The sequence below is a fragment of the Eptesicus fuscus genome, chromosome 10 (genome assembly GCF_027574615.1).
Source record: "Eptesicus fuscus isolate TK198812 chromosome 10, DD_ASM_mEF_20220401, whole genome shotgun sequence".
Taxonomy (NCBI): domain Eukaryota; kingdom Metazoa; phylum Chordata; class Mammalia; order Chiroptera; family Vespertilionidae; genus Eptesicus; species Eptesicus fuscus.
The window spans coordinates 6,830,271-6,847,603 of record NC_072482.1 but is presented as its reverse complement, the minus strand read 5'-3'; the positions used below and the strand labels follow the sequence as shown (position 1 = coordinate 6,847,603).

The 17,333-nt window shown below is 56.4% G+C and overlaps 2 protein-coding genes across 2 annotated transcripts; one reads left to right on the top strand and one right to left on the bottom strand.

The window, feature by feature from the left end:
• Window positions 1–750: 750 nt before the first annotated feature.
• CDKN1A (cyclin dependent kinase inhibitor 1A) lies at window positions 751–8,552 on the bottom strand. The gene is made up of 3 exons (XM_054721804.1): window positions 8,445–8,552; window positions 3,390–3,839; window positions 751–2,150 (listed from the first exon to the last, which is right to left on the bottom strand). Exons 2-3 carry the CDS (start codon window positions 3,832–3,834, stop codon window positions 2,101–2,103), a joined length of 495 nt encoding a protein of 164 aa, XP_054577779.1. The 5' UTR covers window positions 3,835–3,839; window positions 8,445–8,552; the 3' UTR covers window positions 751–2,100.
• Window positions 8,553–12,659: 4,107 nt separating this feature from the next.
• On the top strand, window positions 12,660–16,279 carry LOC103295572 (myotubularin-related protein 4-like). The gene is given in 5 exon segments (XM_054722249.1): window positions 12,660–12,676; window positions 12,678–13,372; window positions 13,375–13,994; window positions 13,997–14,242; window positions 14,244–16,279. Coding segments are annotated over 5 exon segments (3,612 nt in total). The 3' UTR covers window positions 16,278–16,279.
• Window positions 16,280–17,333: the final 1,054 nt, after the last annotated feature.

The following is a 17,333-nucleotide window of genomic DNA, read 5'->3' as shown; positions in this document are numbered from 1 at the left end:
CTTTTGGTGGAAATCTGTACTCATTTCTCTGGAGAACAAACAGGATTACAATTCCTGGGTCATGAGGTCAGGCAGGAGGGAAGGCATCTGTAGAAGATATTGCCAGTTTCCCAACGTAGTTGAAATATATTTCCACCAGCAAGGTATACGAACAACACATTGTACTTGTAAAAAAATGTGTTTTATTGATTTCAGAGAGGGAGAGGGCGAGAGAGAGACATAAATAATGAGAATCATTGATCGGCTGCCTCCTGCATTCCGCCTACTGGGGATCAAGCCCATGACCCAGGCATGTACCCTGACTGGGAATCAAACCTCCTGGTTCATGGTCGACCCTCAACCACTGAGCCACACTGGCCAGGCCACTTGTCAGCACGTTGCATTGTCAGCCTTTTTCATCTTAGTCATTCCGGTGGGCGTCTAGCGGTATCTTGTTGTGGTTTTATTTGCATTTCCCCAACGAGTAATGATGCTAAGCTACAATGTGTTCTTTACTAAAAAAGACCACACAGCAAACCAAAATATTGACAATGGTGATCTTTGCAGAGGTGTGAGGATTTATTTTTTATATTTTGCTCTTGTTTGTCTGTTTTCTGCCTGATAGTCCTTCTTTTGCTAAGCTTTTCGCATTTTTAAAATTTAAGTGCTTAATTTTTTAAATGATAAAAACAACCAAAAGATTAAAAAAAACAACAACACCACACCACCTCCGCCTACTTATTCTTAAAAATAACAAGGTATATTTACAAGTAAAGTTTCCAAGAAATATTTATTGAGCACCTGCTGTATATCCAGCACTGGGGGGTGGGGGAGGGGCTGTGAGGGACACAGAGCAACATAGGATGTGGCCCCGGCCCGGGAGAGGTGTACAGTCGGGTAAAGACAGGGGGACCAGGAGAACACAGTCCAGGACAGCTGTTACAGGAGCTGGGAGGGGGCGGGGCAGACCCACTAAGTGCTTCGGTGCCGCTGGGGGCTCAGTGTTCAGCACCAGGAAAGATAACACAACTCCCAGGCCCGTTGTCAGCCCACTGTGAGCCCGGTCCACAGCCTCGCTCTCACCATGTCAAACACCTGGCTCCTTGCTCAGCTGCTATTCAAAGTGCAGGGAATGGGAGCGGGTGGGGCAGAGGGGAAGACCCTTGGATGAGTTCCAGGGGCTGGTGGCACTCCCTCCTAGAAATATCTGCTTCCCCCACCCACACATCCCTCTCAGAGAGAGATCACCACCCGCAGAGGCCCGCTGACCACCCCGGACCCTACCCCCAGGGCTGAGAGGAGGGGCGCCCACTGCTCCAGCTACCTGAGGTAGATCCTGCCCTTCAGTCCATTGAGTTGGGGGGACAGGCACCCCAGAGCAGCTGCCCAGGGTTGGGAGAGGATTAGAGGGGGAGGGGAGAGAAGTAGAGAGGGACTTGGGCTGGAAAATAGGGGCACCTGGGCAGGAAGGGGCATGAGGGAGGCTGGTGCTTTGCTACAGGATCCTGCCTCCCCCTCACAGGACAGAGTGGGTATCAAGGGCCAGGAGGGTGCCAGTCCCCACCCCTGTTCCAGCGGTGCCCACTTCAAGGTCACCCTGCCCACCCTTAGAGGAGGCGAGGGGACTCCAAAGTTTGGATGACGCCCCCACGCTGCTGGGCCCCTTCAAAGTGCGATCTCTCTACTCCTCCCGGGTCAGGAACTGGGTCTGAGAGTGAAGGAGAATTTCATACCATCCGAGATGCAGGGAACAGAGGGAGAGAGCCAGGCCCCTCCCGAGCACCACCCAGCAGATGAGGGTCAGGCCGGCCCCACCTTACCTCTGGGAGAGAAGAAATAGTGAGTGTAGGAGGAGGAGGTTTTAAATAATAGTTTGCATAATAAAAACACCTGGCAATGGAATAGGCCTATCATTCCGCTGTCTGTTTTCTTTAAATAATTCTAATGCCAGCAGCGGGCGGGGTGGGAGGGTGGTGGCGATCAGGTTATGTACATGAGGAGGAGTTTAAATTAAAACAGACATAATAATTAAGACACACACACTGAAGGACTAAGGCGCAAGGTGTAGAGCGGGCCTGCGGGAGGCCGTGTTCCAGGAGCGAGAGGTTTCCCGTGGGCGGGTTAGGGCGTCCTCTTGGAGAAGATCAGCCGGCGTTTGGAGTGATAAAAATCTAAGGGGAGAGAGCAGAGGTCAGCCAGGCCAGGAGGGAGAGGCCACCGAGAGCCACCAACCAGGCCAACTGCAGGGGGGCCACGACCCCTCCCACGCTGCCAAGTACAGGGAAGAACTCCTACTCCCCCCACCCCCACCCCCCCGCCACCCAGGGCATTTACCCAGCAGCCCGCTTCACAGACGTGACTGACAATGGAGCCAGCATCCCTGGGCCTGCTCTAACCCAAGCTGCCCAAAACCGTGGCCACCGGTCCTATGTGGTTATTTAAATGAACTAAAAGAAAATAAAATGAAAAGTTCCCTTCCTCAGTCACACGCAGCGCTAGGTGGCTGGTGCGCTGCAGGTGCATCCGAGCTCTGGGACAGCCTGCTCTACGCGTATATACCTTCAGGTCACCCAGGAGGGGCTCTGCCCAGCGCCTGGCCATGGAACGTTAGCTATTGCTAGTGTCCTTACTGTTAGTTCCGACCCAGCTGCAGACTGGCTGTGGGATTCTTGGCTGCATCCCACTGAGCCTCAGTGTCCTCACTGTAAATGTGGGTAACGCTGGTATGCTGCTCTAAGGACTAAATGAAATGCTCTCTATAAAGGCGTTGGTCCACGCCTGGCCTAGTAAGTGCTTCATGTCAACATGGCTCATTCATTCTTTACCAAGCACCTACTATGTGTCAGATACCATTCTAGGTGCTAGGGATCCAGCCATGAACCAGAGAGACACAGATCCGTTTCTCGTGGAGAAAATATCCCAGTCGGGGAGACGGGCAATATCGAGATAAAGAAATGGCTGTTGACAGTAAAAAGTACCAAAAGAACAAAAAAGGCTGGGCAGCGGGACAGGAAGTGCCTGTGTGTGATGGGGGGAAGGGGAGTTTAGTCTGGACAGAGCAGCCAGGAAATTACTATCATTAGCTTCCTCTTCATTGCAAATTCACTGTGGGTCCTTAGGAAAACCTACCTCTCTGAACCCGTCTCCCCGCCTGTGAAGGGTGGCAAGAATGTCACACGGATCGCCACAAGGACGAAATGAGATCCACCTTAGAAATGCAGTGAAGGGCTAGCATTCAATAAATAAGGGATAGCTAGCTGGTCCTGGCTGTGTGACCTCAGGCAAGGTACTTCCCCTCTCTGAGCCCGTTTCCCCTCATAATGAGCACGCTGGGCCAGACAGGTCAGCCCTGGCACCACGAATGCTAAGTCGTGGTCCCTCGCAGTGTCATCCCCTGCATCTGTCCTCACCTGTCATGCTGGTCTGCCGGCGTTTGCGACCCTGAGACGTGCTGGGCCCACCTGGGGACCCCTCGGGCTGCTCAGGGGAGCGAGGCACGAGGGTGCAGGACAGGGACAGGTCCACGTGGTCCCCCTGAGCTGTCCCCTGCAGCAGGGCCGGCGAGCTGCTGGACCGCTTGCTTCTCCCCAGGCTGTCCTGGGCCCTCCTCGGGGCCGAGGACAGGTAGAGCTTGGGCAGGTCCAGGCTCCACACCCGCTCCCAGGCGAAGTCGCCGTCCAGCGGTGTCTCGGTGACAAAGTCGAAGTTCCATCGGTCACAGGCCTCCTGCACGCAGCTGGCCATTAGAGCATCGCAGTCTCGCTGAAGCTGCTCGCTGTCCACTGGGCCGAACAGGCGGCGGCAGGCCCTGCTGCCTCGGGGGACCGGGCGGGCATCCCGGGACGGCTCTGACATGGCGCCTGCAGCCGAGACAAAGGAACGCCCTGGTCACTCGGGAAACGGGCCCTCCCGTACCGGCCGTGCTGTGCTCAGGGGAGGCCTTCCTACCAGAACAGGAGGTGGAGGGTGTCTGCTTTCCCACCACCTCCTTCCCACAGGACCCCGACCTCCTACCAACAGACACTGGGTGGGGGCAGAGCTCAGCCAGCATGGCACCCCAGGGGGGCTGGGAGAGCGGGCAGCTAAAGGGCAAGCTTATGTCAACAAAGTCTATTGCAATGGCAGGGATCAAGGGCCTGTTTGCCACCCGGTATTATCAGCTAAAATCAATTTACTTTCCCCCCTGAGGTGTCCCTCGCGGGTGTGAATGCCCCATGTACGTGTGAATTTCGAGTCCAGTTTCCCAGCCTTGGCCAGGAGGTCAGTTCCCCAGTGAATGGACAGGCTGACGCAGCCCCTCCGGCCTCCTGAATCCCTTCCCAGGGGCCCATGTGGGATAACCCTGCTCTAACACTTAAAGGGACCCTGGACTTTTGGAGAAAAACGCCTGGGATCTAGGCCTACCTTTGCTGCTTACTACCTAAGCTTTAAAAAAAAGCCACTTAATGTTTCTGGGCCTCAGTTTCCTCAACTGTGACATGGGCTCGATGGGAGTTTAAAGAGGATGGCCGTTGAAGCATGACCAAGCAAATGTCCAGGGAGTCTTTCTAGGCAAGGCGGGTGGCAGAGTTGGCAGGCTGTAGCTCGTGGTTAAGAGCGAGGGCTATGGCGCAGGACTGCCTGGGTGAGAACCCAGGCTCTGCTGGTTGACCCTGGACAAGTGGCTTAACTCCTCTGGGCTCTATTTTCCTCATCTGTAAAATGGAGACAATAACAGTAACCATCTCCGAGGACAGGTGTGAGGATGAACTGAGGAGAGCATGTGCTTAGAGCAGCACCTGGGATATGGAAGTGCTTGGAAAACAAAAGTATTATTGTTTCTCCCTGCCTTCAGTCCTGGCTGAGCCTCCACCCAGACAGCAGCTGACAGGTGCTGTCGGCTGGGCCTGTCACAGGGATGTCATCAGCGAGTGGCCTGGGGCTGAGGAGGAGCTGGGCTGGGCAGGGCAGAGCCGATTTCTCCCAGGCTGAGCCACATCCTGCCAGGCCCGTGGTGACTGAAGTCTAGACTGCCTTGAAGCCCCTGCCCCATGTTGTCTGCATCCAAGGAACCCGTTCTGCAGGCAAAGAAAATTAGAGGCGGCCGGTCTCCCCGGTTCCGCTCCTCCCACTTCAGGGAGCACTGGCACTCCCAGCCTGCCCTGCTCTGGCCTGACTTCAGGGCTGAGGGCTGCACGAAATTGGCAGGGACCGGGTTTTCCTGGGGACAAGTCCTGATTTGCAGGCTCTGAAGGCAAACGCTTTGCTGAGGGATCTCCTGGGGCAGGAGCCTGGACCCGTGACACACCTACTGCTCCCCATTCCACCCCTCTCATGAGTGCAGCCCACATCTCAGCTGATAGGGGAGGGGCGCACTTGGCGACCTCAGACCAAGCTTAAAGGGCAGAAGAGACAGGATACTTGCCCCCAAACCATACAACTAAAAATGGTCAAAGGCCACTGCCCCAAAGAGGAGTCACACAGTGCGGAGCCTTCCAATAACCTTTGCCCGCTGTCTTCAGGGCAAGGATTGAAATTTATTTGTATATTTTTACATGCCAGGGCTGTTCTAAGAAGTTTCCAAATATTAACTTTCCTAAAATGTGGGTATATTAGTTCTTTTTTACAGAAGAGGTAACCAAGGCTCAGAGAAGTTCAGTAACTTTCCCAAGGTCACACAGCTCACCGGTAGCACAGCCAGGATTTGAACCCATGCCTGTTTACCCTGAGTGCAGCGCTCTGGTGTTGAACTCTACTCCCTCACTAATTTCAAAGTTTCTTAACCAGAAAGGCTGGTTGGAATCACTTGGGGAGCTTTATCAACATGTAGATCCATGCCCCTCCCTCCCCAGACCAACTTAATTCAAAGTGAAGGGGATTTAAGCAAGTCTTAGCCAGTCCCAGAGGGGCACACGGAGGGGACACACGGGGACGCTGAAATGGACATCCTCGGCCTCAGCGCCTCGGGGCACGAGCCCGGCTCTGTCAGGAAGCTGGACACTCGGCTTCTAGGAGCGAGGCCGGGACCTAATCCAGGCAGCGCCCTCTCTCCTTCTGCCACCCCTGCCCTTGTGGCTCAGCTAGGGGCCCCATTATCCTAACTCCCAGCTCGGAGAAACTCACAAACACAAACCCTGGTTTCACAAACCAGAAACGGGTAATAGATGGCCTTCTTCGTTGGCCTTCGTGCTTTAGACTTCAACCAATTTTAACTCCCGAGTAAACAGGAAGCACTCAGTAAGCTCTGCGGAGCCAGTGGGGTGCTCTCTTTAGGGGCCGTTGGAGGGCGCGGAGGGGGGCCCCCTGTGATGAGCCCTGGAGGGGCCGCGGGAGGAAAGGCGGGCGAAGCCGCCTTCCGCGGGAAAGCGTGTGCTGTTCGCGGCGGGGCCGGAAGGGGGCGCTCGCCTCCAGGAAATCACGCGGGGGGGGGGTGCGTGGGCCGAGCCTTGGACTTGGACGGCGGAGGGAGTTGTGATGAGTCAGTTTCCTGCACGGCGCTCCCTGCCCGCCAAAACTCCGCTTCCACTCCGGCTGCGCGTCACTCCCAGCCCGGGGGGGGGGGGGGGGGGGGGGGGGGGGGGGGGGGGGGGCGCGAACACGTCACGCTGACCCAGCCGGGCTTCCGAAACCGCCGGCTGTGGGGAAACCGCGCGCTCTGGCGCCATCTGTCACTCACACACACCGCGCGCACACACACACGCACTCACATACACACACACTCACACACACACCACGCACGCACTCACACACACACACACCACACACACACTCACATACACACTCACACACACACCACGCACGCACATACACACACACACACCACACACGCACTCACATACACACACACTCACACACACACCACACACGCACTCACATACACACACATTCACACACACACCACACACGCACTCACATACACACACACTCACACACACACCACACACGCACTCACATACACACACACACACACACACACCACGCACGCACTCACACACACACTCGCGCGCGCGCACAGGCACGCAGGGATCTGGTCCCTCCACCTTATCTCCACGCCCAAAGCCCGGCTGAGTCAGATCCCTGGAAAATAAAAATAGACGGGAGCAAAGAAAACAAAACAGCCCGAAAGTCCTCCCCGAAACGCGAAACGCGACACGGAGGGCGGGGAGGCGGGCGCTGCCTGGAGCCCTGAAGGGCCAAACCCCGTTCCAAGACTCTGTCCCGGGAGGAGGCGGAGTGCCCCCCGCCGGGTCGCGGGGCGAGCGGCGGCACCCGAAGGTCCCTCCCGCTGGGCTCAGCCCGTGGCCTTCGGAGGGGGGTTCTGGGCTGGCCCGGGGCCCCCCCAAGCCCCTGACTCAGCGCCCCGCAAAGCCTCGCCCTCCGAGTTTCGACCCCACCCCGCGTCCCACCGGGCGACACCGCACACCCAGGGCTCCGCTGTGCAGAACCCACTCCGCCCCGCAGCCCGCCGCCCCCCCCCCCGGAGGGCAGGCTGGGCCGGGGTCCCCGTCGCCCCCGGAGGGCAGGCTGGGCCGGGGTCCCCGTCGCCCCCGGAGGGCAGGCTGGGCCGGGGTCCCCGTCGCCCCCGGAGGGCAGGCTGGGCCGGGGTCCCCGTCGCCCCCGGAGGGCAGGCTGGGCCGGGGTCCCCGGCCCCCCGGGGCCGGGGCGGGGCGGCGCGGCGGTGGGAGAGGTGCGTGGGCCCCAGCGCTTCCCGATTGACTGGCGGCAGCGAGCCCACCCGCGCGGGGCCGTGGCTCTGGGGCGCGGGGCGGGGACCGGACGCCCGGTCCCGGACCTCCGGCGTCCCGGCCTCCCCGGGAACACAGTGCCAGCCAAATGGGTCACTGTGCTGACGGGGGACGGGCCTGCGAGGGGCGAGGCCGGGGACTTCTGGGGCGGCCCTGCCCCGCAGCCTGGGGGTGTTCTGTACTCAGCCGGCCCATCCCGGAGCCTCCTGGTCCCCGCGAGTCACCTCCTCGCGGATCCCTAAGGGACACGCCCCGACTTATATCCACGAGCTGGGGACACAGCCCGCGCGACCTCACTGCCCAGCCGGGCGGCGGACCCCACGGCGTCCGGGACCCCGACCTCAGCGGCGGCGCGGGGCGGGGCGGGGCGGGGCGGGGATGGGTCCGAGAGCCGCCCGGGAGCGGGTCCCAGAAGAACCTGCTGCGCTGGGCGCTCCCGCCCGGCGGCCCGGCGCGGACAGCGGCTTCACCCCACTCCGCGAGCCCGCCGCGCCCGTCCACGCCCTCCGCGCCCCGACTTTCCAGGGAAAGGGCCGTGGCAACGGGTCCCTCGTACTCGCGTCGCTCTCCCCGCCCGGGGTCTCCGGCACATCCCGATTCCCGTCCCACGCGCAAATCCAAGATCCACGCACGTCCTTCACCTGTGGACACAGCCCGCACACACCCGTGGACACACGCGCGGGCTCCCAGCTCCGCGCCCAGCCCAGCCCGGGTCCGTCCCAGTGGCCGCGGCTCCCTCACCTCCGACGGTGTCTGCGTCTCGCGAATGGAACCGGCTCCGGATCCCGAGCTGCCACCCGAGCAGCTGCTCACCTCTCAGCTGCCGCCGCCCGGCGCTCAGCCGGCTTATAAGCTGTCGGGGCGGGACCGGCTGCTCGGGCCACAGCGCCGGCACCGCCCTCCCCCGGGACACCCGCCCCCCTGCACCCGGCTGAGCACTAATGCCTCCCTTGTGTCCTGGGACGGAGGTTCCCTCCTTGCCCATTTCCCCCACTCCCCCACGAACTGAGCCACCAATGTGGGTTTTTTTGGTTGGGAAGTGAGTTGGCACTCCCCAGGAGGGATGGCACTGTTAAGATAAGCCCCCTTTCTGACCCTGATAATAAATAAAAATCCATAAATAATAACAATAATGCACCTCACTTTGCAATTCCCAGAAAAGCCCCACATGGTACCACCACTATTCCCACCATCCCTCACTAGACCACCTCTCCCCAAGCACCAGGGGGACCCAGACACCCCAACAAGGCCCCTGAGGGCCTGAAGCACGTTCAGTCCCCTTGATTCCACAGATGAGGCCCACAGAACTAAAGGGATGCAGAGGGGTGCTTGGCGATGCCTCAGAACAGGAGGGAATTGGGGACGCTTCTCAGAAAGGGGCATCCTGTCTCCGGGGCAAGTCCTGCATTGCACAGCCTCCCTGAACCGGATCCTCACTCCCCACACCCACCTCTCTCCCCTCAACAGAAGAAACCTCTGTGATTGCCACAGGCTTGACGCCGGGCAGGGGAGAAGGCTTGGTGAATGAGTTATCTCCTGGATGTTCCACACACAGCCCACACACTGCTGGGGAAACTGAGGCAGAGAAGGTCCGTGATCTTACATCACGCAGCTAATAAATGGCCATAGGTGGATCACGGGCGCTTTGCCTCCCGTCAGAGTTCTCTGCTTGTTGCCCTATTTCAGAGGCTCTAGAATAAGGGAAACACCCAGGGACCCCCCCCCCCCCATTTCCAGACAGCTTACAGGGGATGAAGAGCAATTCTGCCAGTGTCCCTGGTGCTTCTGACAGATACAGAGCAAGTGAGGTGCCCCTATGTTCCCACCAACCTCCACACCCTGCCCCCCTTTGGGCCCCATCTTTGCCCCTTCCTTCACCTAAGACATTTGCAGTTTCTGCTTTTTAAAAAAAAAATTGCAGGGAACAGTGTAGATCTGAACAGAAATCCCACTGGAAAGTTAAATCCAGGCTTAGAGCAGCTACAATTATTGACATCGAGGGCTGTTCAGTGTCTGGAAATCTCTGCCCAGACATGCCCAGTCTTCTTCCTCTAACACAGCTGACCTCACGGAGAACAACACTCCTTCTTCTCGCTTTGCTCCCCCAACACACACACACACACACACACACACACACACACACACGCCCACCCTCTCCCACCCCCCGAAGGCTGGTTGCCAGAAGCCCAACAGAAGACGGCACATCCTCCTGCTGCCTTGAATCCCCTGGGCTTTCAGGCATTGCAAATAGACTGGACATTGTCTGACTGTTTACTTTGGGGAAAAACATTTTAATGAAGGCTTGTATTGCACTACTTACAGTTTTGTGGCATGGAGCTTCACATTGAAATAATTCTTTTTGTTGTTGTTGGGAAATGAGGTCTTTTTTGCTGTGGTGGTGGAGTTTTTTTGTGGGTTTTTTTGTTGTTGTTGTTGTTTTACTTCTAGCTCACTACCACCACCACCACAATAGAATTCAACCAATATTTACAAAGCCCCTACTGCTTCCAAGCCAGGCATGTTCTTAAAGGAGGACTTCTTCCCTGGAGAGGGCAAAGGAGCAAGTTGTTAGAAGTCACACAGGAGATCTGATTCCCAAAACACACACACACACACACACACACACACACACACACACACACACACGTCCACACACACAGGTGTGTGTACACAACAGATCTCGGGCCAACCCCAAGGAGTATGCTGAAAACTGCATATTCTGTTCAGAAAAGCTCAGACCAAGGTCTCCCTGGGGTCTGGGGTTCTCGTGTCTCCTATTACCCCCCCCTCCCCGCTTTCCACCCAAACCAGGCAGCCCCGTGGACAAACAGCCATCAGCCTCTTCTATGCCAGGTCTCAGCCTGCTGGGACATGCTCCTGAGGGCCAGGGGGCAGGCAGGGCGGGGGGCAGGCTCTCAGAAAGCCACGGCTTAGTGATGGAGCAAGGCTCAACCTGGGGAACAAAAAGGCCCAGATCAGCCCCCACCCCCCCACCCCCTGGCAGGGAGGTGAGGATGGAAAGGAAAAGTGGAAAGCCCAAGCCCGAAAAAGGAGGATGTGAGGAGGACTCAGTGGTGGTGCAGGAACTTCCCAAGAAGGGAGAGGAAGTGCTGGGAACAATGTCACCATTTCTCAGAAAGGCCCGGGGAGCCCCAAGGCGGGCGGTCTGCTTTCAGAGGAATTTACCTCCACACTGGCTCCCAAGAAGTGAGACCCCAGAGAAGAGACAGAACAGAGATATTACATTACTAAGCAGAGCCCTGCTTTGTTGCTGTTGTTAAGGAAGAATGAAATTGAGACACGCCCTCCCCACCCCCCGCCCCACGAGGGACTTACCCAGACAGTATACAGATCAGGACTGACCATGCAGTGAGGCAGAGAATTTTGTGACAGAATTTGTGCTACACAAATACTTCCAGCTGGCATCACTAAGCTGGAGATTTCACCTTGCCTAAGCCTGAAATTTCACCATAAGAAAGTCATTCCTTTGGCATGAATCCTGTTTATCTATAACAAATTCGTGCATGAGCAGGGGGAATGGGTCCTGCTGGCCCGGCCCCAATGGAGGTGGATCGGGGCCGGGCCAGCTAGGGGAAGTGGCTGTGGGCGATTGGCTGGCGGGCCCCACCCCCAATTGGGGTGGGGGGGGCTGATTGGGGGTAGGGCTGGCCATGGGGAGGAGTTGTGGGTGGCGGGCCAGCCAGCCCCACTCTAGATTGGTGTGTGTGTGTGTGGGGGGGGGGGGGTGATCAGAGGCAGAGCTAGCTGGGGGAAGGCACTGTGGGTGGTTGGCCAGCTGGCCCTGCCCCCTATTGGGGTGGAGGGGCAATCAGGGGCAAGGTCAGTGTAGGGGAGGGGCTGCAGGCCAATCGGGGTGGGGCGGGTCTATCGGGGGTGGGGCCAGTCTGGGGGAGGGGCCGCAGGAGGTTGGCCACTGGCCCCACCCCCCGATCGGGCTGGGTTTGCTGGCCACAGTGGGCGTCATAGTGACCAGTCATTAGGTCGTTACGGTCGCTGGCTGTTTATATATCTATACTAATAAAAGGATAATATGCTAATTAGACCAGACATCTTCTGGACATCCTTCTGGACAAAGCCACGGGGTTGGGGCTGAGGCAGAGGCAGTTAGGGGTGATCAGGCCGGCAAGGGAGGACAGTTAGGGACCATCAGGCCAGCAGGGGAGCAGTTAGGGGGCGATCAGCCCGGCAGGCAGAGGCGGTTAGGGGTGATCAGGCAGGCAGGTGAGCGGTTAGGAGCCAGTGGTCCTGGATTGCGAGAGGGATGTCCAACTGCCGGTTTAGGCCTGATCCCCTGAGGGGTCCCGGATTGGAGAGTGTGCAGGCTGGGCTGAGGGACCTCCCCTCCCCTGTGCATGAATTTCATGCACCGGGCCTCTAGTATAGATAATAAGAGCATAATATGCTAATTAGACCAGACATCCTTCCAGGCGACCTTCGGGACAAAGCTGCGGCTGTGGGGGCCGAGGCAAAAGCAGCAGAGGCATCTGCGGCAGTGACGGCGGGGGAGCCCCTTGCATGAAATCCGTGCATTGGGCATCTAGTTATTATATAAGATCATATAGGCAAAGTGCTTAGCACATGAATATTAGTTATTATTATTACTATACAAACACCTCCAAGGAAGGCATCCATTGAAACTGAGTAATCATTTGCACTTTAGTGGTATCTTTGGTAGGTTTCCCAGAATACACACTCTAAAGTGGAGATTTGCTTGAAGGATATTTCTCGGGGAGTTACATGCGCAGTCAACACCTGTGTAAAGAAAGCAGGATTGAGGTGGAGATGAGGGAAGAAGCCCCGCCGCCAGCATGCTTGCCTCCTGGCCTCCAAGGCTGCACCTGGCAGGTCCCACAGCTGGGATGCGGCGAGCGCCCTGGACTGGCTGGCAGCGCAGTGGCTCTGGGGACATGTACGCTGCCCAGACCTCCCGCGACCATGAGCCTGACCACCCGCCTGCTCTATGCTTAGCTGCTTTGGTGAGGAGGGGCCCCCCAGCCTGGAGTACATCCAAGCCAAGGATCTGTTCCCCCCCAAGGAACTAGTGAAAGAGGAGGAGAATCTGCAGGTGCCCTTCACAGTGCTGCAGGGTGAGGGAGTGGAGTTTCTGGGCCGGGCAGCCGATGCCCTCATTGCCATCTCCAACTACCGGCTGCATATCAAGTTCAAGGATTCTGTCATCAATGTCCCCCTCCGGATGATTGACAGTGTGGAGAGCCAGTTGCACATTGCCTGCAAGGACTCCGAAGTGGTGAGGTGCCACTTCTCCACTTTCAAGCAGTGCCAAGAGTGGCTGTCATGCCTGAGCCGGGCCACAGCGAGACCTGCCAAGCCTGAGGACCTCTTTGCCTTTGCCTACCACGCCTGGTGCCTGGGGCTGACCGAGGAGGATCAGCACACCCACTTGTGTCGGCCCGGAGAACACAGACGATGTCGGCAGGAGGCTGAGCTTGGGAGGATGGGCTTTGACCTGCAGGATGTCTGGAGAGTCTCTCGCATCAACAGCAACTACAAGTTGTGCCCAAGTTATCCCCCGCAGCTGCTGGTTCCTGTGTGGATCACAGATAAAGAGCTGGAGAAGGTGGCTTCCTTCCGCTCGAGGAAGCGGGTCCCCGTGGTTGTGTATAGACATCTACGCAATGGGGCTGCCATCGCCGCTGCAGCCAGCCGGAGATCAGCTGGTGGGGCTGGCGCAATGCTGACGATGAGTACCTGGTCACACCCATCGCTAAAGCCTGTGCCCTCGACCCAGGGACAAGGGCCACTGGGGGCTCCCTCGGCACTGGGAACAGTGATGCCGGCGAGGCATGTGACACTGACTTCGATTCCTCCTTGACTGTATGCTCTGGAGTGGAGAGCACAGCGGCCCCCCAGAAGCTGCTGATCCTGGGTGCTCGGTCCTACACTGCGGCAGTGGCTAACCGGGCTAAGGGTGGAGGTTGCGGATGCGAAGAGTACTACCCCAACTGTGAGGTCGTGTTCGTGGGAATGGCCAACATCCATGCCATCCGGAAGAGCTTCCAGTACCTCCGCGCTGCGTGTAGCCAGGTGCCAGACCCCAGCAACTGGTTGTCAGCACTGGAGAGCACCAAATGGCTGCAACACTTGTCGATGATGCTAAAGGCAGCTGTGCCTGTGGCTAATACAGTAGACCGGGAAGGCCGGCCTGTGCTGCTGCACTGCTCAGATGGCTGGGATCGGACGCCACAGATCGTAGCCCCGGCTAAAATACTACTGGACCCGCATTACAGGACATTGGAGGCCTTCCAAGTATTTTAGTAGAGTCTGACTGGCTGGATTTTGGACACAAGTTTGGAGATGGCTGCGGCCACCAGGAGAATGCAGAGGACCAAAACGAGCAGTGTCCTGTGTTCCTCCAGAGGCTTGATTCTGTTCATCAGCTGCTCAAGCCGTTCCCCTGCCTGTGTGAGTTTAATGAAGCATTCCTGGCCAAACTGGCGCAGCACACATACTCCTGCCTCTACGGCACGTTCCTGGCCAACAACCCCTGTGAACGAGAAAAAGCGTAACATCTACAAGCGGACCTGCTCTGTGTGGGCCCTCCTGCGAGCTGGCAATAAGAACTTTCATAACTTTCTCTACACACCTGGCTCAGACATGGTCCTGCATCCCGTGTGTCACGTCCGGGCCCTGCACCTCTGGACAGCTGTTTACTTGCCAGCATCATCTCCACGCACCTTCGAGGAGGAGAACATGGATCTTTACCTTTCTCCAGTGGCTCAGAGCCAGGAGTTCTCTGGTCGCTCTCTGGACAGATTACCTAAAACCAGATCTATGGATGATCTTCTTTCTGCCTGGGCCACAAGCAGCCCTCTGACACGCACATCCAGTGACCCTAACCTGAATAACCATTGTCAGGAGACCAGAGCAGGCCTGGAGCCCTGGCATAGCAATCCTGAGGGATCAGAGACAGCCTTCGTGGAATCTGGGGTAGGAGGTCCTCAGCAGACTGTAGGAGAAATGGGTCTTCCCTCCCCTCTGCCCAGCAGCCAGAAAGACTACTTGAGCAATAAACCTTTCAAGAGTCACAAAAGCTGTTCTCCAAGTTACAAACTGCTTGGTGCCACAGTGCCCCAGGAAATGAAGAGCAACTCCTCTGGTCCTGAGATTAGAGTCCTGGCAGAGACCAAGGCATCAGCTCCAGACCCCCCTGCCCAGGAGGAGCTGTGTAGGACTTTAGATGGCACAGAGGAGCCTCCTGAACATTTCCCTGAGAAAGAAGCTGTTAGTGCACTCTCTAAAGTAATTTCCAACAAGTGTGACAGAATTTGTGATTTTCCTGAGTCTTCCCAGGACTCCCTTACAGGTGCCCCCCAACAAGCCCAGCTAGGCTCTGTGCTAGGTGTACCCTCCAGATCTGCTCCAGAGCACAGCCTGGGCACCCTTTGCAACCCACCGAGTGCTACCTGCCAAACTCCTCCGGACCCAAGCACTGACTTTGTCAACCAAGATCCCCCAGAGTCTGTGGCAAGTATCTCCCACCAGGAACAGCCCAGTTCTGGGCCAGATCTGATTGATGGGGAGGAAGACGCTGACAAAAGAGGGAATAATAGGAATGGGCAGTTATTGGAAAATCCTCGCTTTGGGAAAATGTCATTGGATTTGGCCCGAAAGCCAATTTCTCAGAGCCAGATCAGTGAGTTCTCCTTTTTAGGGTCCAACTGGGACAGTTTCCAAGGGATGGTGACTTCTTTCCCAAGTGGGGAGACCACTCCTCGGCGGCTGCTTTCCTATGGTTGTTGTAGCAAGAGGTCGAGCAGTAAGCAGATGCGGCCAATGGGGCCCTGCTTTGGGGGCCAATGGGTTCAGAGAGAAGGGGTGAAGTCACCTCCCTGTTCTAGTCATTCCAATGGACACTGTACTGGTCCAGGAGGAAAAAACCGGATATGGTTGTCGGGTCACCCAAAGCAGGTCTCCAGCACAAAGCCTGTTCCACTGAGCTGCCCTTCTCCAGTGCCTCCTCTCTACCGGGATGGTGATGGACTCCCCTTCCCCACGGAGGTGATCCAGCATAGACTACGGCAAATTGAAGCAGGGTACAAGCAAGAGGTGGAGCGGCTACGTCGTCGACAGGTGCGGGAACTGCAACTGAGACTGGATATCCGTCACTGCTGTGCCCCTCCAGCAGAACCTCCCATGGACTATGAAGATGATTTTACATGTTTGAAGGAGTCGGATGGAAGTGATACAGAAGATTTCGGCTCTGATCACAGTGATGACTGCCTTTCAGAAGCAAGCTGGGAACCTGTTGAGAAGAAAGAGACGGAGGTGACTCGCTGGGTTCCAGACCATATGGCATCACATTGCTGTAACTGTGACTGTGAATTCTGGTTGGCCAAACGAAGACACCATGGCAGAAATTGTGGGAATGTGTTTTGTGCCGGCTGCTGCCGCCTGAAGTTGCCCAGTCCTGATTAGCAACTTTATGACCCAGTTCTCGTCTGTAACTCATGTTACGAACATATCCAAGTATCTCGTGCCAGGGAACTTATGAGCCAACATCTGAGGAAACCCATTGCTACAGCTTCCAGTTGAATGCCAGAGATGACCTATCCAGTTATAGCAGGTTGGAAGGGAGGGTCTGCTTCTGGTGTAGTTTGGAAGGTTCCTTGGTGTGGCTCATGACATCACAGAGTTCAAAGATACCATCTTGAGAAATCCTTGGTGTCATGAGACTGGAGCAGAGGAATTCCAATTTGACAGGAGGTCCTCTACTACGGGTGAGACCCTCACCGTGGGGTAATGGTCCTGATCCAGACCCAGAGTCTGGAATCTTAACGTTGAGTTGGTGACTCCAGCTTCTTTCTCCTGGGAGTCACAAGATAATGATTTCATTGACACTGCCTGGTAATGTGTGCCCCAAACAGCAATAGAAAGGCATATGTATAACCAAGCTCCAAGTGATAACCAGATCCATCTCTCCTCCACCTTGAAATAAAGCAGATTATAGTAGATAACATAGGAATTCCTATCCTATTTGAAACGAACTATACCCTGCACCTCTGTGCTCTGTGTCTGTGCATGAAGGCTCAGTCTTTAGAGGCACTTCCTCTAGTTGCATTAGTTCTGTCTTTCTGTGGAGTTTGGTTTTAAGACTGGTTCAGCAAGCGGAGGTTTTGCTGTATTTTTCACTTGGCTCATCGGCCAGCATCAGTGAATATTCAGTTTAGCGGGACAGTTCTAGGGAGTGAGACATTTTTGGGAGCAGAGGAAAACTCTGCTGATGTTCAGTCCTGGCAAAAGTCAGTTATTTTGAGCTCTGAAGGAAGTCATCTGTGTCATTCAGTGATGGCTCTTGAGGTATGCACTGTGAAGAATGAGAAGGGAAACGCAGAAATTATCCTTGTGAAATATTTGCTGATTGTGCCCTACCCTTCGCGCCTGACTTTTCCTAGTTGTCCTGGTGCTAACACAGGAGCTACACTTTGATCCTCTCCTGGCATGAAAATAAAACCATGGTGTTTGGTTTTTTTTTTTTAAGAAGAAGAAGAAGAAGAAGAAGAAGAAGAAGAAGAAGAAGAAGAAGAAGAAGAAGAAGAAAGAAAGAAAGCAGGATTGAGCTGAGAGAGAGGAATTGGGTTGTGATGGAGG

Bases quoted from the DNA above. Each gene is read 5' to 3' on its own strand.
- CDKN1A (XM_054721804.1), bottom strand. From the start codon at position 3,834: ATGTCAGAGCCGTCCCGGGATGCCCGCCCGGTCCCCCGAGGCAGCAGG. The intron at 2,151-3,389 runs GTGAGGACAGAT...CTCTCCCCTTAG, and splicing joins CCGGCAGACCAGCATGACAG to ATTTTTATCACTCCAAACGC.